The 23,811-nt window shown below is 39.4% G+C and overlaps 1 protein-coding gene across 1 annotated transcript in view; it reads left to right on the top strand.

Moving 5' to 3' along the window:
* Positions 1 to 2,709: 2,709 nt before the first annotated feature.
* Positions 2,710 to 23,811, top strand: part of si:ch211-214p13.7 — a 53,126-nt gene continuing 32,024 nt past the window's right edge. Inside the window, exon 1 of the mRNA XM_043700781.1 lies at positions 2,710 to 2,872. Coding sequence (XP_043556716.1) covers positions 2,844 to 2,872 — 29 coding nt within the window. The 5' untranslated portion in view covers positions 2,710 to 2,843. The remainder of the gene's footprint in view (positions 2,873 to 23,811) is intronic.

The following is a 23,811-nucleotide window of genomic DNA, read 5'->3' as shown; positions in this document are numbered from 1 at the left end:
AGCTTCAAGTTCAAGTTTATTTCACTCCTAACCTTCACCCTGGTCAGTCTTACTGATAACCTCAATTATGTTCTTGTATTTATGCAGGTCTCTGGCATACTCACTGCTGTGTTGTAAGCATTCTGCTTGTGCTTCTTGTTTGATTACATCCTATTGCAGCATCTGCTTGTATCTCTGGAACCAGATTTCTTGCATAGACATATCCCATGTACCTTTGAAGTGCATGACATGCAAAGCTCCAGGAGTGCAGAACAGCTTAACAGAGTTGAAATAGACTGCACTTCTCATACAAATTGTGTACTGGATACTGCACCAATACTTGTAACTGGTCCCTTATAAGTTTTGTCCAGCTACAATGTATTCATAGTTTCTGTCATCTTAAAATGCTGTTGCAATATCATGGCATTTATTTTTATGCAAGAGAGACTTTTGGAAAAGGTATTTATGTTTTCATTACCTCAATTATCCATTCAGACAACTCAGCCTTCGAGAAATTATTATCGTTGTCACTGCAGCTACTGACAAACTGATTTTGATTCTTGTGGCTTGGAAGACAATCAGCTCCAGGTAATAAATCATATAATAACACTTACTCAAAGTTGGTTTTCTGGCTTTTATCCAAATTAAAGTGCATCTGCCTCTCCTCAGCCCATTGATCCATCTGATCAAGAACCCACTGTACTCTAAGGTAACTTTCTTCACTGTACACAACACATCCATTTTTGGTGTCATCTGCAAACCCCTAATATTCACATCCAAATCACTTAAAGAAATGATGAAAAGCAGTCGACATGTTCCTCATGTAGAAATCGTGAGATGTTAAAGGGTTCATTTTTCCTGTTGACAGGTAAGAAATTGGATGTCCCGGGGGCTGTGTTTTTCTGTCTTCCAGGCAGGATGTGACAATCTAATCATACTGTTTTAAAGAATAACCTAATCATACATTTTTTTGAGAAATAGTCTAATCATTTTACATTGTTTTGGGTGGCACATGACTATAGGGGAGTGGTAGAAGGTTGTATCTTTTGTGCATTCCTGACTGTGATGTAAAACCCTGTATAAAGGGAGGATGGTTCCCTTGTTCTGGGAGCCTTGCTTGAGATGCTCGCCAAGCATTGCGAAGAGTGTGAAATGATCCTCCAAAAGCTTGTGCTTGCTAAAATAAATTGCGGCTGTTGACAGAAGTTGGCGTATTGCAGTTGCATCAAGAACCTCAAGAAGGGAACCTCACAATAGCAGCTTCTTATTTTAGACTATAAAGAAAGTAAAACCCAAGTGCCACAGACAGGTGACATGTAAAGACCATCAAAAAATAAAGTAAAAGGAAGTTAGAGAGCAAAGATAATTTGACAGGGAACAAAATAAAAAGTCAGCTTGGATTTTAAAAGGGATGTTCTTGTTTAAGCAACCTTACTGAATTTTGTGAAGAGAACAGAGTCAGCAGGCGGCAATACAATGGGTGTGGTATGCATAGATTTCCACAAGGGCCTTGACAACAGTCCAAAAACATGGAAGTAAATGTTAAATTCATAGATAACGCACTTGGCTGCATGGTTCTCACCCCCACAGGACTTTAAAGTACCAGAGAAGATGCAGAAAGTATTTACAGGGATGTCACCAGAATCTGAAGGTCACAACTATCAGTAAAGATTGAGTAGGCTGATCTCTATGGTAGAGAAGTTGAGGAGATTACTTGGTTAGGTCTTTGAAATTGTGCAACATTATAGAGTGGATGTGAAAAAGAAAATCCACTTTTGGGTGAGCCCAGGACATAAATATAAGATAATCACTAACAGAATAGACATAAGTCAGAAGGATTTTCTTCCCCCAGACAGTGTTGTGTAGTAATAGATTGGTTAAAGCTGATTCTATTGATAAATTTAAGGGGAAGCTTGACGGAGAAATGATAGAGGTCGATGTAGGAATGATGGTGTTGGGGGGGGGGGGGGGGGTGTAGGAAGCCTTGTGCAATATACGGATATAAAGCACGGATCAGCTTGGCTGAATGGCTTGTTTCTGTACTACACATTTGAGGTGAAAAATCTCTGGTACATGTGGGCAGTCTCCTGTAAGCAGTGTAAATTAACAACCAAATGTTGTGCTTATGTTTTTGACTAATATGGGTACTTCAAGTCAATGGCTCACGACTAAATGTTAATCTATTTTCCCTTTAAAAAGCGTTATTAAATCCAGCAAACTCACGCAGGAAATCCGAAATAAATTATAATTAGAAATTTGAGGAATTAAGTTAGACTCTTACTGTGTGGTGTAGGAATGAGGAGGTCATTTTGCTCAATAATTATTTTGAAGTGTTGGGTGGTGTTGGCAATATCCCTTAAATCAGCGAAGATGTTTAAGTTCGTTAGATTTAAATAAAGCAGAATTGGTTAAAAAAAACACTTCATTCGATGGTAAATTATTTATTCTTTCTAGTTTGTGCACTTTCGTGATACAAGTACCTCACATTAGTTGACCCGGTACATGTAAGGAGAAAAGAGAACTTAAAAGTCCTGAGGATTACTTTCCGAACCATAACATCACCATTCTACATGTACGTTCCTATTCTCACTGTTTGCTGATCGTTCTTCAACACGGTCTCTCTTAAAAAGGTTTTTCACAGTGCTTTCTGTGTGCACCGAGGAACAGACATCAAACTGACAGATGAGAGGAAATGACGCTCTTATCTTTGTTTAAATGTATAACGCATCTTTTTCCCCTCCGGATACGTCGAAGACTTCCGTCTAACAAATGTTAGTGCTATGTTTCCAGCTGCTGGATGAGTTTGTGAGGGTCAGTGTACAGCTGCAGTCTTTGATATTCCGCAGACCTGTCTGACAAGTGACATGGGGAACTGTTGCAAGAAAACACAGAAGTGAGTACAAGCAATGCAACATTAGCACCAACGTGTAAAGACCCACAACTCAATGTATTGTGTTCAGTTTTTTTTTATATGTTGAAAATGATATTTTTGTCGAGACATTCATTTTGATGTCGTAAGCGGATAGTTCTGTTCCTATAATTGGTACCAGACAATTCACTCGTTTTTGGAAAGAGAAATGTCTCTTTGAACGGGAGATGACTAACTCTTAAAGCATGAGCAAAAGGATTATGTTGGAAAGTTAGGGCAGCTTTAAAAAGGCGGGGTCTTTTTTGACAAAGGAATAGAAATAAGGATCCAGCTTGATTATTCTAGCAACCTGCCAGCAGTACTCCCTAATTGTCATGTTTCCTGGTGTCACTCCATCCAAATGCTGTTGGAGGCCCGAAACCTGTGTTTCGAAACCTATGACTGGGGATACTGTGTTACATTATAAATGAAAACCGGCGTTGCCAGTAACATGAGTGTGAATCTTACTACCATTGGGCGTCAGGTCAGATTCCTTGAACTGTCATTGTCAAGAGTATCTTAAATTTGGTGTCAAATGATTTTATCTTTTTATACAGAGAGATTAGTTAGCACAACTTCATAATTTGTATTAATCATCTTCTAATTATAAATCAGAGAAAAAAAAACCCCGGAAAAGGAATTTAGTAGGTGTTCAAAGCTTCTTTGGAATGCTACATTGATGGTTATGCCAGGCACAAACCCAAACTTGTGTAGTCAGCAAGTGGACACCCCATTTGAAGGGGCAGATGATTGCTGGCAGCACTTTAGACATATCTTTTGTAACTGTTTACTGCTGGCCATTGGTAACAAAGCTGCTAAGATACCTCTCTTGTGGTGCAGGTACAATTGGCCCACTGAGCACCAAGGGTTCTTATGGATTCCAGGTTACTTACCAGCTTGACTCCTGTGGAAGCAGGTTGATGTGATCTTTCTGGGCTGACCTTATTCTGACTGCCATTTGGATACAGAATTGGCTCACAGGTAGAGGGTGGTGGTGGAGGGTTGTATTTCAGACTGGAGGCCTGTGACCAGTGGAGTGCCACAAGGATCGGTGCTGGGTCCACTGCTTTTCATCATTTCTATAAATGATTTGGATGTGAGCATAAGAGGTATAGTTAGCAAGTTTGCAGACAACACCAAAATTGGAGGTGTGGTGGACAGTTATGAAGGTTACATTGGATTTAAATGGGATCTTTGACCAGATGGGCCAATGGGCTCAGGAGTGGCAGATGGAGTTTAATTTAGATAAATGTGAGGTGCTGCATTTTGGGAAAGCAAACCTGAGCAGGACGTATATACTTAATGGTAAGGTCCTAGAGAGTGTTCCTGAACAAAGAGACCTTGGAGTACAGGTTCATAGCTCCTTGAAAGTGGAGTCAGAGGTAGATGGGATAGTGAAGAAGGCATTTGGTATGCTTTCCTTTATTGGCCAGAGTATTGAGTACAGGAGTTGGGAGGTCATGTTGCGGCTGTACAGGACATTGGCTAGGCCACTGTTGGAATATTGCATGCAGTTCTGGTCTCCTTCCTATCGGAAAGTTGTTGTGAAACTTGAAAGGGTTCAGAAAAGATTTACAAGGATGTTGCCAGGGTTGGAGGATTTGAATTATAGGGAAAGATTGTTTTCCCTGGAGCATCAGAGGCTGAAGGGTGACCTTATAGAGGTTTATAAAATCATGACGGGCACGGATAGGATAAATAGACAAAGTATTTTCCCTGGGGTGGGGGAAGTCCAGAACTAGAGGACATAGGTTTAGGGTGAAAGGGGAAAGACATAAAAGAGATCTAAGGGTAACTTTTTCATGCAGAGCACAGTGCATGTGTGGAATGGGCTACCAGAAGAGGTGGTGGAGGCTGGTACAATTACAACATTTAAAAGGCATTTGGATGGGTATATGAATAGGAAGGGTTTGGAAGGATATGGGCCAGCTGCTGGAGGGTGGGACTAAATTGGGTTGGGATATCTGGTCGGCATGGACGGGTTGGACTGAAGGGTCTGTTTCCGTGCTGTACATCTCTATGACTCTATAACTCTACATTCAGTTCTTGGCCTGTCATTCTTTCATAATGTTTAGATTTCTGGACTTTTCATGCCAAAAGCAAACCCCAATCAATGAGAACTTGGCACTCTGGTTCCTTGCTTTTTCCAGAGTTTTGCTATCCTTATTGGTAAAACCATTGAGCAACATCTGGGATAATGCATATATCTGTCAAGTCTTAGCAGTTTGTTAGGCTTAGACAATACAAAACTTAGGAACAATCACGGAACAATTTCCAGAAGGCCGCTTCATTTGTTTAACCTTCAGTTCTTTGCATGGCTGTAATAGCAAGGAAACAAACATTTATTTTAGTTAGTGAGTAAATATGAACACTTCAGGTCAGTGAAGTGATTGTCTTGTGAAATTACATCAATTCCTTTAGTCCCAAGCCATTATGTGGCAAGCACTGTGTATTCTCCAGTCTGCATATCTTATTTTAAATGAGTTAATAACATTAAAATTAGCTTGATTATCAAGCAACATCTTATGTCTTGGGACATGGCAATAAGATAATGAATCATAGACTCATATCTTGTGTGACTTTAAAAATGTAACATTAACTCTGGGTGAAACTGATGCATAAGTTCCCTACGTTTAACATTATTTTCGAGCATTAATTTTGCTGAGCTCCAAAAGTAATACAACACCTTATCTTCTTGAAACTGATTTCATGAATGCAATGACTACAAAATCACAAAAGAAAATATTTGTTTGCCATCAGATAAAATTGAATTGTATGTATTGAAGGCTGAAGGAAATTCTTTGGTACTTAAGATGTTCACAGCAATGAGTAGTCAACACATACTTGTAACCAAATGAAGCAGGTGGATGCAGTGACCCAAAGGCAATGTCATACTTCCTCTATATTTTCTTGATACTTTTGCCTGTGTACCCAAATGGAGAGTACCATATCAGGAAACACGTGTAGAAACAGTAAAACTGGTCAGTCAATGCAATCCAAAGTTAAAATGTAGAACTTTAACTTCTATTTTATCCTTTTTGATTTCTCTTATTCTGCCTTGTTTTTAAAAGGCCTGTATTTTTCTTATTAAGTTTATATATCTAGTATGCTTCTCTGCCTTGCTCCCTCAGGCTAACCTAATTATATTTAATATATTGGTGTGCTGTGACAGACTGAACATTAGATTAGGTAAAAATTACACCACAGTACAATGCAACTGAATTTTCCATGGAGGCATTTTGATTGCATTCCTCTTCAATATGCCAGCTCCTTCAATTATGGTGTATATTGTGCTGTCAGAAATTAGGAAAAAATGAAACACAAGAGAATAACATCTCAGTAGTGATGTGCTATGGATGGTTCTAAACAAAACTAACTCCACAAACAAATTCTTTTGCTTGGATTACAACCTAATCAGATCCTGATCTCACTGTCCATTGTTCTGATCTTGCTAATCAGATCTACACGTGTTAACTTTTAAAATAGTTTCTGAGAATCTTTTAAATATATTTACATAGTATAGTAACAAATTGCATTTCTATAGGATTTTTAATATTGGAAAGAATCCAGATGAACTTCATTGAAATGCAACGAGGCAAAATTAGACACTGAATCAACAAAGGAAATAATTTGGTAGGTCACTGAAACGTTGGGCCAGCATCAATTGTGACACAGTCGGAAGGCTTGAGTAGCTACTTATAAATCAGTTGATAATATTTGTGCTTAAATTTCTATAGACTCTCAATGTTCATAGTTTTAGTGCAAATGTTTGTACTTGATGATAGAATTTCCATTAGATGAAAGCATGGCCTCAGATCTGGAAATGTGGTATATTTTTAAGGGACATTTAAGGTATTAATTTCTGGAACAGAGAACCAAGTAAAATATTTAAGAAAGAGAAAATACAATTGAAAGTAAATGAGTGAGAATAATGAAAACAGACTGTAAAAGTTCTTATAGGTATGCATAAAAGAAAAGATTTGCAAAAATAAATGTGTGTCCACTGAGAAAAAAGATGATTACTTTGAGTCTGTCCTCAAAAGAAAAGCCTTCCAAATAGAAAATGGAGAATCAATGGAGAATTTCAAGTGATTATGAATGTATGGTGGTCATTTTTCAAATTGTTACAGGTTCTGGAATGGTCCCTGCAGATTGGGAAGTGGCAAGTATAATTTAAGAAAGGAGGGAGAGACAAAATGAGGAGCTACAGACCTCTTAGCCTAAAATCAGTCATAGGGAAAATGCCAGAATTTATAATGGGTGATGTGATAACTTGACACTTTGAAAATAATGGACGGATTGGTCAGAGTCAACATGGATTTATAAAAGGGAAATCATGTTTGACGAACATGTTGTTGTTCTTTGATGGTTTAAACAACAGAATATGTAAGAGAGAAGCAGTGTGTGTGGTGTGTTTATATTTTTTCAAAGGTTTTCGGTGAGTTCCCAGATAAGTAAATAAATTTATAGCATAAAGGATTTGGGGAATATATGGAATAGAATGAGAATGATTTAATGGATAGAAAACAGAAAGTAGGAATAAATGATCATTTACAAATTGGTATGATGTGATTAGTGAGGTACCACAATTATAAGGGCCCCAAGCTATCCACAATCTATATCAGCGATATGGATATGAGTATTAAATGTAATATTTCAAACATTTTAGATGATACAAAACTAGTTGAGAACTTGAGTTATAAGGAGAATCCAAGGACACTTCAATGGGATTTGGAGAGGGTAATTAAGTGGGCAAAAAATTTGGCAAAAGGAATCCAATATGTTGAAATGTGAGGTCATCCACTTTGTTAGGAAAAACAGAGCTTCAGAGTATTTCTTAAATTGTGAGAGACTGGAAAGTGTTGACTTACCAAGAGACATGAGTGTCCTTCTTCATGAGTCACTGAAAATAAATGTGCAGATACAGCAAGCAACTAAGAAGGCAAATAATATGCTGCCATTTATTACAAGAGGATTTGAATAAATGAGTAAAGCAATTACATAGTATTACAAAAAGGACAGTAATACAGGGCTCAGTTTCTGCCTGCCTCCCGGTTTCCTGGTACAAATGCTACAAACAGATCTGGAAAATTGTAGTTTTTGGAAGTTAGCAATGAATACTGACCTTATTGATTCTTACGCAACCTGCACCATCCTACAAATTTGTATTGGTTGATACCAACATATATAGGCCTTCAAAAACAAAAGAATGTGAGAAAAAGGAGCAGGAGTAAACAATTCTGAGCCTGCCCTGCCACTCTATGATGCCTTTGATTTTCGGAAGACTTTCAATAAGGTTCTACCAGAATCAGTTCTGCAAAGTGCTGCAATTATATAGTTGAAACTTTATTGCTGGAACAGCACAGCAGGTCAGGCAGCATCCAGGGCAAAGTGCTGCAATTATATAGTCTCCTTACTGAAGGAAAGATATGTTTTCCATAGGGGGGAGTACAAAGAAGGTACACTAACCCAACTCCTGGGTTGGAGGGATTATCCTGTGTGGAAAGATTAACTAGACTGGCCCTATATTAATTTGAGTTTTGAAAAATGTGAGATAATCTTAATCAAACTTTCAAAATTTGTCATAGGTATCTATAAGGTACATGCAGTAAAGTTGTTTCCTGGACTGGGGTTGTTGAGAATCCGGGGTTGCAGTCCCAGAATAAGGTGGCAAGCTATTTAGGACTGTGTAAATGTGGAATTTCTTCACACAGAGGTGGTGAATCTTTGGAATTTTTTAACCTCAGAAGACTATTGAGACTCATTGAGTATGTTCAAGATCAAGATTGATAGATTTCTACAAATTGAAAACATCAAAGGATATAGGGTTAATGCAGGATTCTGAAAAACATTAATGCACAGTGTGCACACATCGCTGATAACGCCAGAATTTATTGTCTATCCTTGGAGAAATTGTTACCTTCTTGTACCATTGCAATCCTTGAGGTGTAGAGACACCCACAATCCTGTTAAGAAGAATGTACCATGATTTTGACCCAGAGGCAATGAAGGAATGGCAACATAATATCAAATCAGGGTGGTCTGTGATTTAGAGAAGAACTTGCAGCTGATGCCTTTTCCATGACTCTATTGCCCTTGTCCTTCTAGGTGGTAAACACTGCAGGTTTAGAAGATTCTGTTAAAGGAGCAGTGATGTTGAAGAACATTCAAATAAAAGGTTAGACATGATCACAATAGTTGGCTGAGTGGGTTCAAAGGGCTGAATAGCTAACTCCTGTTCCTATTTGTCAGCTTCAAGATCTGCACAAAAGGTTGTAGGTACATGTTAAACATCTGCATCTCCAAACATAATTAGTTATTGGCAGGAAATGCCAGCTTTGTGGGTGAACTGGGCAATTATGAATCAAGTTACAGGACAGAAGACAGCTTCTGCATAATCATAAGCCGCATTTTTTTTCAGCAGCAACATTATGTTAGAGTTGGACATAATGAAACATTTGAGGTTAACAATCTAAGATGTAGAATAATATTATTTGTATTATCACAATTTAACATTTAAAATCTTTTTCTTTAATTTTTCTTGTGTTTTAGAAATGTTCCAGACACATTGGCATGTTGATGTCTTCAGATATACCTAGATTTTTGGGTTTAGTTTCTACCTGCCTCAATCTTTCTCTGTTTCTGATGCCACAGTTGGAACCAAGAAATTACAGTTTTTTAAAATTAGTAATAAATCAGTCGTCTTTATTGATCCTTCCTCAAACTACAATTCTTGCAAATCTTGCAAGTTTTATCTACAGATATTGCCCTTCTGAAAATGTATAAACATTAGAAATATGAGCAGGAATAGGTCCTTCAGTCCTTTGAGCCTGTCCTGCCATTCTCTGCATGTGTGCCACGAAAAGTGAAGTTCCGTAAATGTTGAATCCAGGTTCTAGACTATATTATAAAACTAAATAACAGTCAGCAGGTATAACATGTACTCACACTTCATTTAAAAGCTACCTATACATTGTCCACAGATACTTGCAGTTGTCATTGCTTTTTTTTTAAGATTCCAGAATCCAGAATCTTAATAAAAATCCACGTAATGTCCGTTTCATAGAAAACTGTTTCCATTTATAAATTGGGAAAGAGTAATTCGATTTAAAATTCACATATCTAGTTTTAGCAGAGGATTTTCCATTAAAATGGTAGACATGAGAACTCTTTCAATCTGCTTCATTCTTCACCACACCAACGTGTGGCATTGCATCAGGATGAACCACTTCTAGTAACATGAACATGAACTTTTCAATATGGAAATATATATCAGGCAATTTGGATTTATTTACATACAGAGATAAGGTACAGTTCTGTTCATGAATTGATTTGTTCACATTTGAAATCAAGCACAACATCATGTTTCATTCCAGTGTTGAAAATATTTTGTTTCCTTGCCACCCTTTCCCAAATGGAAACATGCAAGTCAAAGATTTTCAGGGAGGCAGCAGTATCACAGGAAAGTGCAGGTCTGAGATGGAATTATTGTATATGCGACAGTTGGATGCATTAAATATACAATCATGGTGGAAATGTATTGAGTCCCAGATGACAAATATGTGACAGAAACAATATTCTGCTCTTGCACTGTCAGCAAAATTTACAAAGCAATACAGTAATGCCAAACAAACAGACAAATATGTAAGGAGCTCCAGATGGAAGAAAAGAAAGATATCGCACTTATAGAACATCCTTCATGCCCTCAGGATGTCTCAAAGCATTTCAGATATGAATGAGCTACTTTTAAATTGTTGCTAATGCTATCATTGTTTAAAATCACACAACATCAGGTTATAGTCCAACAGGTTTAATTGGAAGCACAGTAGCTTTCGGAGGGTCGCTCCTTCACCTAATGAAGGAGCAATGCTCCGAAAGCTAGTGTGCTTCCAATTAAACCTGTTGGACTATAACCTGGTGTTGTGTGATTTTTAACTTTGTACACCCCAGTCTAACAACGGCATCTCCAAATCATGACTGCTACCATTCATAAAATCAAAAGAACGATTATTATTATTCCTTGGTCTCAAATCAAAATGTAACAACTAATTGAAAATAACACCATGTCCTTTACTTTCTCATTCACTTTCTCAGTGGCCTGCTTGCTTCAAATTTCCTGTTCCTAACGTTCTTTAATATCCCGCAATTAATGTGATCTTGAGGCTTCAAATCGAATCATCAATCATTCACTACTGGTGTGATGGAACTGCTGTTTTATTCCTAAAAATTCTGATTTATTTTACATAGTAATCACTGGAATTGTACTCTGCCAGAAGTAACTGAAAATCACTATAAATCATCAACAACACTATTATCTATTATATCACTGTATTTTGTTTTTGTATGTAAATACATCCAAATTGCCAGCTTATTATTATCATGTTTCAAGCAATTAGTCAATTATTGAGACTAAGATACACCAAGGCTAGTACGAATGTCATACTTTAATTGTGTTGAAGTTATCTTCAATTTTAAAAAAAACTGCACAATGTAAAGGACTGTATAGTCAGGGAATCATTTACATCTGGTCCATGTCAAGTTGTTTAGGCTTGTGCTGCATGTTTGGTAGTGGTCTATGTTGTTCTATTCACTGGTGTGCAAAAATGTCTTCCTGAAGGTTATGGTTTTGCCCTGCTCATTAATTAAAAAATAAATAAGTTAATGTGATCTAAAGAGAATTTCAGTTTCTAGTGCATTGAACATAGCAGGCCAGTGTCCTATATGATGTTACTGTTGGCCCAAGCAAAAATCAAGTGTCTGTATTTGCAGCAGTATTCAAATATTGCAAATAGATAGTATAACTCAATTGTGAAAACAATTCTGGCATTTCAGTAACTGTGTAATTGGGATACAGAGACATCGACTCACTGAGAGCCTGTGTCGTCAAGTATGTTCAGAACACATATGTACAGTAACTGTCAATATTTTCTAGGCTGTAGTCCATCTACTGTTTTGTCTACTGAGGCATTATGTGCTTTGAGTTACCCTAAGATAATTATTTCAAACTGAAATGTGTTGACAAGATTGAAGGAACCTGCAGAATACTGTGCAAATGCAGGCAGCATTGTGGTTTAGGCTGAGACAGTAACCACTACTCGCCCAGTTTGTGACTGCACTTGAAATGTACAAATTTCTAGTCCATGTGGCAAACAGAACTGAAATTATAGCAATTGTTTTCACTTGACCTTCCCAAGAAAATTTACATGTACCTTCATCTGGAACTGACAAGTCGATGATCCATCTTGCCCTCTTTCTGAGATCCCTAGCCAATCAGATGCAAATCTTCAGCCAATTTGTTCAACTCCACATGATCGCAAGAAATTGCTGAATGGCTACTCTAATGAGTATGGGTCCTGACAACATGTTGGAGTTCCAGTACTAGCCATGCACTAGCCAAGCTGTCCCAGTAGGGCTTCAGTATTGTCATGTAGAATGTGAAAAATTGCTGATTTGTGTTATGCCCAAAAAAAGCTAATTACCACCTTTGTGTATTCTCGATCATCAGCAAAAAGATGGAAGGGATTGTTGACATGCTATCAAGCTGCGCATGCAAACGTATTTTGCAAACGCTCACTGACTCTCAGGTTAGATTCTCCCAAGGCCACTCAGTATCTAATCTCACTGCAAACTTCTTCCAAACATAGATAAAATAGCTGAATTCCAAAGATGAGGTGAGAGTGACTGGTCATGACATTTAGGCTGTGAATAGTATAAAAAGGCCCAAACAAAATTGGAGTAATTGGGAATCAGAGAAAACTCTCTACTCATTGAAATCATACCTAGCATAAAGGATGATGGTTATGATTGTTGGAAGTCAACAATTCCAGCTGCACGATATAGCATAAGAACTAGGAGCTGGAGTAAGCAATTCAGCCCCTTAAGCTTGCTCCACCATTCAATACAATAAACGTTGATTTCATCTTGGCCTGAACTCCACTTTTCTGCTAGCTCTCCATAACCTTTCAACAAATTATCAAAATCTATCTATCTCTTCCTTAAATTTACTCCATGTCTCAACATCCATCGCACTGTGGGAGTAGTGAATTCCATAGATTCAAGAACCTTTGAACGATGTAATTTCTCCCCATCTGTTTTATTCTGCTCCCCCTTATCCTGTACGAGTTCCTCAAGTTGGTTTTCTTAGTCCAATTATCTTCTGCTATTTCATATGATCTTCCCTCCATCAAAAGGTCAGAATTGGATGATGATTGTGCAATTTTCAGTGCCATTCATAACGCCTCAGACACTGAAGCAGCCCATGTCCATCTGCAGCAAGACTTGAGCAACATCCAACTTTAGTCTGATAAGTGGTAAGTAACACAACTGCCAGAAAATGACCATCACAAGAGAGAATCTAACAGTTGTCTCTTGACCTTCAATGGCATTACCATTACTGAATACCTCATTATCAACATCAACAATTGCCATTGTCTAGAAACTGAATTGAACCAGTCATATAAATACTGTGGCTACAAGGACTGGTCAGAAACTAGGAATTCTGTGGTGGGTAACTCACCTCCTATCTCCCCAATGCCTGTCCACCATGTACAAGACACAAATCAGGAGTGTGATGGAATATCTCCACTTTCCTAGATGGAGAAGTGGTGTCTTATCAATACTCAGTAAACTTGACACCATCCAAGACACTTGATCTTAACTCTACTCACCACTTTCAACTTTTTCTCCTTTCACCACTGACGCACAATGGCAGCAATGTGTACCATCTACAAGATGCATTGTAGTAACTCAACAATGGTCTTTTGACAGTTCCAAGTCTGCAACTTCCACTGCCTAGAAAGATATGGACAGCAGGTGCATGGAAGCACGGCCACTTCCTTGCAAGTTCCCAATGAAGCCATGTGTCATCCTGCATTGGAAGTGTGTCCCTTTTCCTTCGTTGTGGCTGGGATGGAATCCTGGATCTTTCTGTTTGATAGCACTGTGGGAGTACCTGCACTCCAAGGACTGCCGTCATTCCAGAAGGAAGCTTGCTACTACTTTCTCCAGGGCTACTAAGGATTAACAAGAAGCACCAGTCATACCCACATCCCATGAATACATAAGGAAAAACGACTAACTTATTTCAGTAAAGCGTTTTATGCTAACTGGGGAATGTACATTAATAGAGTGGAGATGTGAGGAAAACCTGTTTTAAGTGAGTGGACATTCTAGGAGAAAATGCAGTCAAGTACAAAGATCATTGACAGAATCTAAGGGGGCAATGGTAGATGAGATCAAGATATGCAGGATGAAAGAAGTTTAATGAGCTGTGGGGGAAGGGCAGTTTAAGGATAAGGCAATTGTGGCTGATGCTTGTGAGGCTTCAGTGATGGATGATTTTAAGGGCTACTTGGAGAATGCTGAGACATATGCAAAGTACAGACTGCAGATCTATTCAACTTGGAAGAGTTAGTGAAAGACGAGTAAGAAGGCTGCAGAATAGGGAGGTGTCAAGGATGAAAATGAAGCAAAATTAGTGGAAGTTTTCAGATCTGAATTTGTGAAGGAGATGACTAGAGAGATGGTTGACAAGATTGTAAAATAGTTGAGATGTGGTAGGCGCAGGTGCATGGAAGCAGCCAGAGTAAACCAGTCCCTGGATTGTGAACACGTTCCATTGCTGAGTCTTTTTGTGAGTCAATTTGTACTTAAGTTGGAGTACAATGTAGGACAATATAAAGCAGCTGTTTATGAGTACAGGAAATGTTTGTATGTTGAATCTTTCAAATTGTACTTCTGTCTGGGATTGCATTTGTAAGTGTTCACAAGTTGGAGTTTTGTAAATTGGGAACCCCTTTGTCGTAAGTCGGTGGACACAGAGGGAATTAAGGTTACATATAGCAAAGTTCTTTTTATTGCAATATTTGATTGTATTTTCAACATTTAATTGACTATTCTGAAGGTTCTTAATGTGAAGATTATATTGAATACAAAATTAGTCCAATTATCTCACCATGATAGGAAATCAAGAAGAATTCGAGTAAGGGGAAAGAGCAAAAAAAAGGGAAATCACCTCAAATTATTTTTAAACAAAAGAAAGAAAATGTGGTCCAAGATGCTGCTGGTGCAAAAAATTGCAAAGTGTTAACACTGGATCACATGTGAAGGGTTGTGGTTTTAGTTTTCTTGCAGATTGTTCAGTGTAATGTACTCAGAGGGGGTTCTGTACCAACAAAATGCTTGCAATTTATGTGCAGCTGATGTTATCAGATGTCACATTTCATGATCATTCTTATATATTCACCATCAGAATACATCATTTCAGACCATCATTTGTCAGCCTGAATTGTACATTGCAGGAAGAACAAACATGTCTTTAGAAGAGTTTTCTCAGGTTAATCAGGTTACTTTTCCTCATTAATTTTGGTGCATTTCCAAGATGATTTATATTGAATATGTGCTTTCCAATTTGATAGGATTAAGGGAACAAAGTAATTGTAGGCTTCACATAAATGTTGTAAATATTATTTCAACAGCTAATTTTAGTCAGTTGTCTTGTGATTACACATTTTCTGATGTACTCTAAAGAGTTTCAATATCAGTCCATTTTGCATAGCACAGATGCAAAGATGCATGTTAGCCATGGTTCTGTTGGCAGTTCACTCATCTCTGAATTGTAAGCTGTCTTGTTTCAGTCCCACTCTAGGGACTGAGCGCCATATTGCAAATAGTACTGAGGGACCACTAGACTGTTAAATGGACGAGATATCTAACGGACGTTCCATTTGCCTGCTGAGGTAAAAGCCAAAGATCCCCTGGTACTGCTTCGAAGAATGCCAGGGGAGTTTTCCCGCTCTCCTTACTGATATTGACCCCTCAATCAACATCACAACAAATAAAATATCTAGTCATTAGGAGACTATTGGTGGGAGTTTACAGAACACAAGTTAGCTACTCAATTTCATACACTACAATAGTGAATACTCTTCAGAAATGGGTTTCATTGGCTGTAAAATACTTTTGATGTGTTTGATGATCGTGAAAGTACTAAAAAAAGAAGTATTTTCCTTTTCAAACCCCTACCCTTTGAGCACTAGCAATCTGCTTTGGATCTAATGTTGGAAGAGTATATCCTTAAGAATGTGAATTGCATGTTTTGTCACATCTAACACTAGTTTAATGTTGCAGTCTGTTACACATCTGAATTTTGCAAAACTATGTTACATTAGTTTATTGAAAGCGACAAATGAGGCAGGATATTATTTCCTGACAATCTGCTTAGGAACAAGTATTTTTCTGAACACCAATAGATTTATTTCAATTCTTAATAGACTTACATATTTATCTGTAATTTTGATTTATGACCATATTCTCAATCTTTATTATACTAATGTAATCTTTTTCTTTTGGATAATTTGCAATACCATTTAAAACACTAACAGATCTAAAAACCTAAAGTGTTTAAAGCCACAGCTAAATTGCTTGTGTGTCTGCTCTGCCGTTATTTAGAGGGATGGACTGAGGCTGGACTATAGATCCAGTTGGGATTGAGGAAAAGCAGATGTGAATGTGACTGGACGCGGTCTATATTTGAAGTTTATAGGAGACTGGTTTAAGGCTTGAGGCTAATGTGGGGACAGCTGTTATAGATGGAGATGTAAAAGGTGAAGCTGCGTCTTGAGTCTGGAATGGCTGAGTGTTGTACAGAATCTGGATTATGGCTGTAGTCTACTTCAGGGGTTCAGGATGAACTTGGACTGAAAAGGAAATGAAAGAACACAACATATGACTCAGGAAGAAAATTGGGACCACAAATTTTGATTGTTAACCATCTATGTTTTTTTGCACTGTCTGTTCCATTATGATACAGTCCTATTAGGACATTGTCCCATCAACATTTCAGTGACTGAAAGAAACCAAAGGGTGGCTGTTGAGTGATGAGGGCTATCTATGCACACATGGAAAACACACGTAAAACAGAAACCATGCTGTCAGGCAAAATGACATTGAGTAGAACATTGAATTCCTAATTGTCTTGAAGAACCCTGTACCACTTACTGTTGTGACTTTGCCTCCAACAGATTAATGCAGCAGATCTGGAAATACTGTATGTGGGCAGCACGGTGGCACAGTGGTTTGCACTGCTGCCTCACAGCGCCAGAGACCCAGGTTCAATTCCCACCTCAGGTGACTGACTGTGTGAAGTTTGCACGTTCTCCCCGTGTCTGCGTGCGTTTCCTCCGGGTGCTCCGGTTTCCTCCCACAGTCCAAAGATGTGCAGGTTAGGTGAATTGGCCATACTAAGTTGCCTGTAGTGTTAGGTAAGGGGTAAATGTAAATGCAGGGATAGGGGTATGGGCGGGTTGCGCTTTGGCAGGTCGGTGTGGACTTGTTGGGCTGAAGGGCCTGTTTCCACACTGTAATGTAATGTAATCTAAATCTACTTATGTTATTCCTCATAACATAACAAACTGAGCATAGATATCATGGTATTGAAGAAAGCAACACTTTTACAATTACCTTACATATAAAAATTACAATCACAGGCACATAAATGTTTTGGCTAATATCACTCTATGAGTTTACAACAGAGGAACAACCTCTAGTAGAGTAACATGGTTCAGGTGATCCCCTCAGATCACATACTACGTTGTAATGCTGTTACCATGAGCATGTCTCTGAAAGTTACACTGACTTTATCACAATACTTAACAGACTGTGTGACATGATTTCATGGTACACTGTATTTTAAATATTTGCACCACCATGAGGATAATACCTTTGCCACCAGGTTTATGGGAAACAGTTGAGGAAAAGGAACATGAGGAGGGGAAAACGAAAATAAAGCACAATATCTCCTATTAGTAATCTGCTAATCTGATAGATAGACCCGTTACTATGACTGCACTTCCCTTTTCACATTGGCCAACAGCTTATCTGGTCTCAGTTACAAGCTATTGCACAATCTCCTTGGTCACAGGGCAAAAAGAAAAGCCAACACAAAATAGACATTTTAAAGCATTATTTTAAATCAAACCAGTCAAAAATCATCAAATTCTCTTTGTATACATTTACTTAGTCTTTCTTTACTAGTCGTTCTTTTAGGATGCATAGGATGGGGAAGGAAACTGCAGGGATGGGCACAGTTGAAATGTGAAGCTTATTCAAGGACCAGCTACTGCGAGTCCTTGATAATTATGTACCGGTCAGGCAGGGACCAAGTTGTTGACCGCAGGAGCCATGGTTTACTGAGGAAGTTGAATCTCTTGTCAAGAGGAAGAAGGCGGCTTATGGAAGGATGAGATGTGATGGCTCAGTTAGGGCGCTTGAGAATTACAAGTTAGCCAGGAAAGATCTGGCTATATTAGGAATAAAAGAATGACTAGAGTAAGATTAGGGCCAGTCAAGCCTTGTAGTGGGAAGTTGTGCATGGAGTCAGAGGAGCTAGGGGAAGTGCTAAATGAATACTTTTTGTCAGTATTCATACTAGAAAAAGACAATGTGGTCGAGGAGAATACTGAGATACAGGCTACTAGACAAGGTGAGATTGAGGTGCATAAGGAAGAGGTGTTAGCAATTCTGGAAAGTGTAAAAATAGATAAGTCCCATGGGGCAGATGGGATTAATCCTAGGATTCTCGAGAAGCCAGGGAGGAGATTGCCATGCCTTTGGCTTTGATCTTTATGTCATCATTGTCCACAGGAATAGTGCCAGAAGATTGGAGGATAGCAAATGTTGTTCCCTTGTTCAAGAAGGGGAGTAGAGACAACCCTTGAAATTATAGACTTGTGAGCCTTACTTTGGTTGTGAGTAAAGGGTTGGAAAAGGTTATAAGAGATAGGATTTATAATCGTCTAGAAAGGAATAAGTTGATTAGGAGTAGTCAACACGGTTTTGTGAAGGGTAGGTCGTGCCTCACAAACCTTATTGAGTTCTTTGAGAAGGTGGCTAAACAGGTAGATGAGGGTAAAATAGTTGATGTGGGGTATATAGATTTCAGTAAGGCATTTGATAAGATTCCCCATGGTAGGCTATTGCACAAAAATCGGAGGCATGGGATTGAGGGTGATTTAGCATTTTGGATCTGAAATTGGCTAGCTGAAAGAAGACAGAGGATGGCAGTTGATGGGAAATATTCATCCTGGAGTTCACTTACTCGTGGGGTGATGCAAGGATCTGTTTTGGGTCCACTGTTTTCTGTCATTTTTAAATGACCTGGTTGAGGGCATAGAAGGATGGTTTAGTAAATTTGTGGATGACACTAAGGTCTGTAGAGTTGTGAATAGTGATGAAGGATGTTTTAGGTTACAGAGAGACATAGATAAGCTGCAGAGCTGGACTGAGAGGTGGCAAATGGAGTTTAATGTAGAAAAATGTGAGGTGATTCACTTTGGAAGGAGTAACAGGAATGCAGAGTACTGGGCTAATGGTAAGATTCTTGGTAGTGTAGATGAACAGAGAGATCTCGGTGTCCAGGTACATAGATCCTTTGAAAGTTGCCACCCAGGTTGATAGAGTTGTTAAGAACACATATGGTGTGTTAGCTGTTATTGGTAGAGGGATTGAGTTTTGGAGGCAGAAGGGCATGCTGCAACTGTACAAAACTCTGGTGCGGCCACACTTGGAGTATTACATACAGTTCTGGTCACTATTATAGGAAAGATGTGAAAGCTTTGGAAAGAGTTCAGGGGAGATTTACTAGGATGATGCCTGCTATGGAGTGAAGGTCTTATGAGGAATGACTGAGGGACTTGAGGCTGTTTTCATTAGAGAGAAGAAGGTTGAGAGGTGACATAATTGAGACATATAAGATAGTCAGAGGGTTAGATAGGGTGGACAGGGAGAGCCTTTTTCCTTGGATGGTGATGTCTAGCACAAGGAGACATAGCTTTAAATGTAGGGGTGATAGATAAAGGTCTGATGTCTGAGTTAGTTTCTTTACTCAGAGTAGTAGGGGCGTGAAACGCATTGCTGGGCACAGTAGTAGATTCTCTACCTTTAAGGGCATTTAAATGGTCATTGGATAGGCATATGGACAAGAATAGAATAGTGTAGGTTAGATGGGCTTCAGATTGGTTCCACAGGTTGGCGCAACATTGAGGGCCAAAGTGTCCGTACTGTGCTGTGATATTCTATGTTCTTCTGCCTGTTTTTGTGCGTTTTGGCTGATGAAAGGCTATTGGCATTGCGTGGGAGTCTTGCAGTCTAACCTCAAGCAGCTCTGTACCTAAGAGGCTCAGTCTCAGACTACACCTTACTGGCTTGGGCAACAGTGGTCTGGACGGACTCCATGAAAGGCAACAGCAAGAATGTCGCAGTGTCCCAGCAGAAGCAGAACAAAGCTGACACCCTCAAAGAGGACAATTGAATCATACTCCAAGGAACAATTCCAAATTCCCTGGGGTAAATTCTCAGCAATTCCTGCATTGTGGTGAACAAAGGATTGCTGGACTGCAGTGACACCCTGCAAATCCCTGAGTACACTCGCATTCATCGCTGGAATAGTTGCAGTCTGAACTTGTGTAGCAACAAGCTGACCATTCATGACTTCAGTTTGGGTTTCCACTGCAAACCTCTAATGTTTTCTGCTTGTACTTAGATAATTACTGAAACGTTGGCATCAAACACTGTGTCATAGCTGGGTCCTCAAAAGCAGAATTGGAATTGTCTAATATTTTCATGCTGGAAAAAATTAGCTCCAAACTCTGCTCAAAGGTAAGTGTTGTGCTGAGCATCTCCATGTTCCTGGGCATCAATTACAAGCTTTCCAGTCGGCCTTCAGATGCAGCAAGCATTTCTGTGTTCATATTCATCTGTCCTTTTCTGTAGACAATGCATCTAAGTTCTCATTTAGGTCTTCTGAATTACAGCTCATACGTAAATTGTTCTTCTGAATCAGAACTCATATGTAAATTGCTCTTCAGGAAGTTGACACCAGTGCCATCCTTTCTCTCTGTGCTAGCTGCAGGCCAATCATGCCCACTGGCTCATCATGTACAGATCCTGCCACATTGGTACCCTCTAAATACATGTACTGTTGAGCTGGTGATTAAAAGTGTCAGAACAGTACTTGTTCCTTATCCATTTCTCCACCTTTTTCAATGTACTGCATTACTGGCTAGGCAAGTTACAGTTCGTGAAAAGAGAAAGTTTTAATGATAGAGTTGCATTGAGGAGAGAGGCAGGAAAGCAAGTGGTGCATGAATAGACCATCTGCATCTTCTAAATGAAAAGATATTGTGGGATGAGGGGGGAGTGGGTTGTGAGAAAGATGACAATGGGCATCATGGTGGCTCAGTGGTTAGCACTGCTGCCTCACAGTGCCAGGGACCTGGATTCGATTCCAGCCTTGGACGACTGTCTGTGTACAATGGCACGTTTTCCCCGTGGATCTGTGTGGGCTGCCTCTGGGTGTTCCCATTTCTTCCCACAGTCCAAAGGTGTATAGGTTAGTTGGATTGGCCACACTAAATTTTCCCATGTGCCAAGGGGTGCACAGTGACAATATGGCAATAAGGAGTGCTGAGTCGAAGTGGGATGTTCTTCAGAGGGTTGGTGCAGACTCAGAGGACTTTATGGCCTCCATCTGCACAATAGGCATTCTATGATTCTAATTAGTATACTGTCATCCTGGCTTTAGTCCTACAGCTGGTCCCAGCTTTAGCCATGGCTGCTGTGATAATGGTGAGTATTGTCTCTGCCTTCACATAAGGGCAGACAGCTGTGCCTGGCCCTGCTGGTTTACACCTGCTGCTCATGCTTGTGGGTTGACTTGTCTAATAACGGAGAGGGAAATGAGAATGTGGTGCAATGCGCTTGACTGATGTGGCTAGCATAGCTGGTTGCGTGTGGAAACTGAGAAATGGGGGCACGATGCTTGCAGCAGTGCTGTGTGAGAGGAGGAGCTGAAGCTCTGAATATGAGGTATGAAATGTGGCCAGTAGAGCTTATTGTCATGTGAATGAAGGCAAGGTGGTGACGGGAACAGTCCATGAGACTCGATGTTCATTTGTAAGGATATGCCATTTAAAGAAGCAAACCCTGACCCTCATCTCTCATGGGATATTATTGATTTTATTATTGACTGCCACTGCTTCTTCAGTGTTTGCCTGGAAGCCCTTCATGACCTTCCTTGCTGTGAACCTCCAGCATCAAGGCACACAGTAATGTTTTACCACTGAGCAAGAGCCTTGTTTTGTTGCATCGTTCTTCAGTACTCTTTCTGCTCAGAACACACTCTTCTCCAACCACCTACAGAACCTGTTGCAACCAGAATACACCTACCTGTTTTCTTGCCTGGCTTTAGGTACTGTAGGCTGCTTTTAGATACACTAGCTTCACATTCACTTGTAGTAGCTGAGGACTTCACCTCTTTCGTAGCCTGTTAAGTGCTGGCTGCATTCTATAATTTTGTCTGATTTGGAAGGAGCAATTATGGTAGACTGTGTGATTCATGTTCGCTGTGTTGGTTTTCAGGTGCTAATCAAATTTGCACTGACCCACCCCCTCAGGAAACTCTAGTGACGTTCCCCAGGTCTGATGATGAGAGTTCCAATACTTATAATTTCTAATAGTATGGTAATTTGCACTTCATTGGATTACACCTGTCCAGAAATTGGAGTATTGTTTTTCTGAATATTTGGTAACAGATTGTGACTGATCTATCTTAAAACTTCAAAAGGCAGAACACAATCAATTGTAAAGTGTAAAAAATGACAAAAAAAGTAGAAAGAATATATACATGGGCACTCAGACACAATAGTTAAAATAAATATGCAAAAAAAACTGGCCTTGCCAGCAATATCCACATCCCATAAAATAATTTTAAAAACCTTGATAAGGTTAAAGTACAGTAAAGTTAAAATAGGAGTTGTTTCTTTCATATTGTTAAAATTATCATGAAAATGGTTTCTCAATATTCAGCTTTTATCATTTGATTTTAATAGATGAGACTTCCATGGGTTAAAAGTGGTTTTAAAAACAATGTTACTGCCTTAAACTGACAGTACAGTGGCACAGTGGTTAGCACTGCTGCCTCACAGCGCCAGAGACCCGAGTTCAATTCCCGCCTCAGGCGACTGACTGTGTGGAGTTTGCACGTTCTCCGCGTGTCTGCGTGGGTTTCCTCCGGGTGCTCCGATTTCCTCCCACAGTCCAAAGATGTGCAGGTAGGTGAATTGGCCATGCTAAATTGCCTGTAGTGTTAGGTAAGGGGTAAATGTAGGGGTATGGGTGGGTTGCGCTTCGGCGGGTCGGTGTGGACTTGTTGGGCCGAAGGGCCTGTTTCCACACTGTAAGTAATCTATAAAAAAGATATAATCACCTGACAAGACCAGGCAGCCTGTATGGTTGCCTCAACTTTTCACTTTTATTCAGGAGACACTGGACACAGGACTCAGGAATAAAAGAATGACTAGGGTAGGAATAGGTCCAGTCAAGGATAGTAGTGGGAAGTTGCGTGTGGAGGCTGAAGAGATTGGGGAGACACTGAATGAGTACTTTTCGTCAGTATTCAATCAGGAACAGGACATTGTTGTCAATGTGAATACTGAGTCACAATTAAATAGAATGGATGGCTTTGAGGTATGTAGACAAGAGGTGTTGGAAATTCTGGAAAGGGTGAAAATAGATAAGTCCCCTGGGCGTGATGGCATTTATCCTAGGATTCTCTGGGAAGCAAGGGAGGAGATTGCAGAGCCATTGGCCTTGATTTTTATGACCTCGTTGTCTACAGTAGTAGTGCCAGAAGATTGGAGGCTAGCAAATGTGGTTCCCTTGTTCAAGAAGGGGAGTAGGGATAACCCTAGTAACTATAGGCCGGTGAGTCTCACTTCTGTTGTGGGCAAAATCATGGAGAGAATTGTAAGGGATAGGATTTATGAACATCTGGATAGGAATAATGTGATCAAGGATAGTCAGCAGGGTTTTGTGAAGGGCAGGTCGTGCCTCACAAACCTTATTGAATTCTTTGAGAAGGTAACTAA

Source organism: Chiloscyllium plagiosum, chromosome 12 (genome assembly GCF_004010195.1).
Source record: "Chiloscyllium plagiosum isolate BGI_BamShark_2017 chromosome 12, ASM401019v2, whole genome shotgun sequence".
Classification (NCBI taxonomy): Eukaryota; Metazoa; Chordata; class Chondrichthyes; order Orectolobiformes; family Hemiscylliidae; genus Chiloscyllium; species Chiloscyllium plagiosum.
This window is presented reverse-complemented; position numbering and strand designations above follow the sequence as displayed.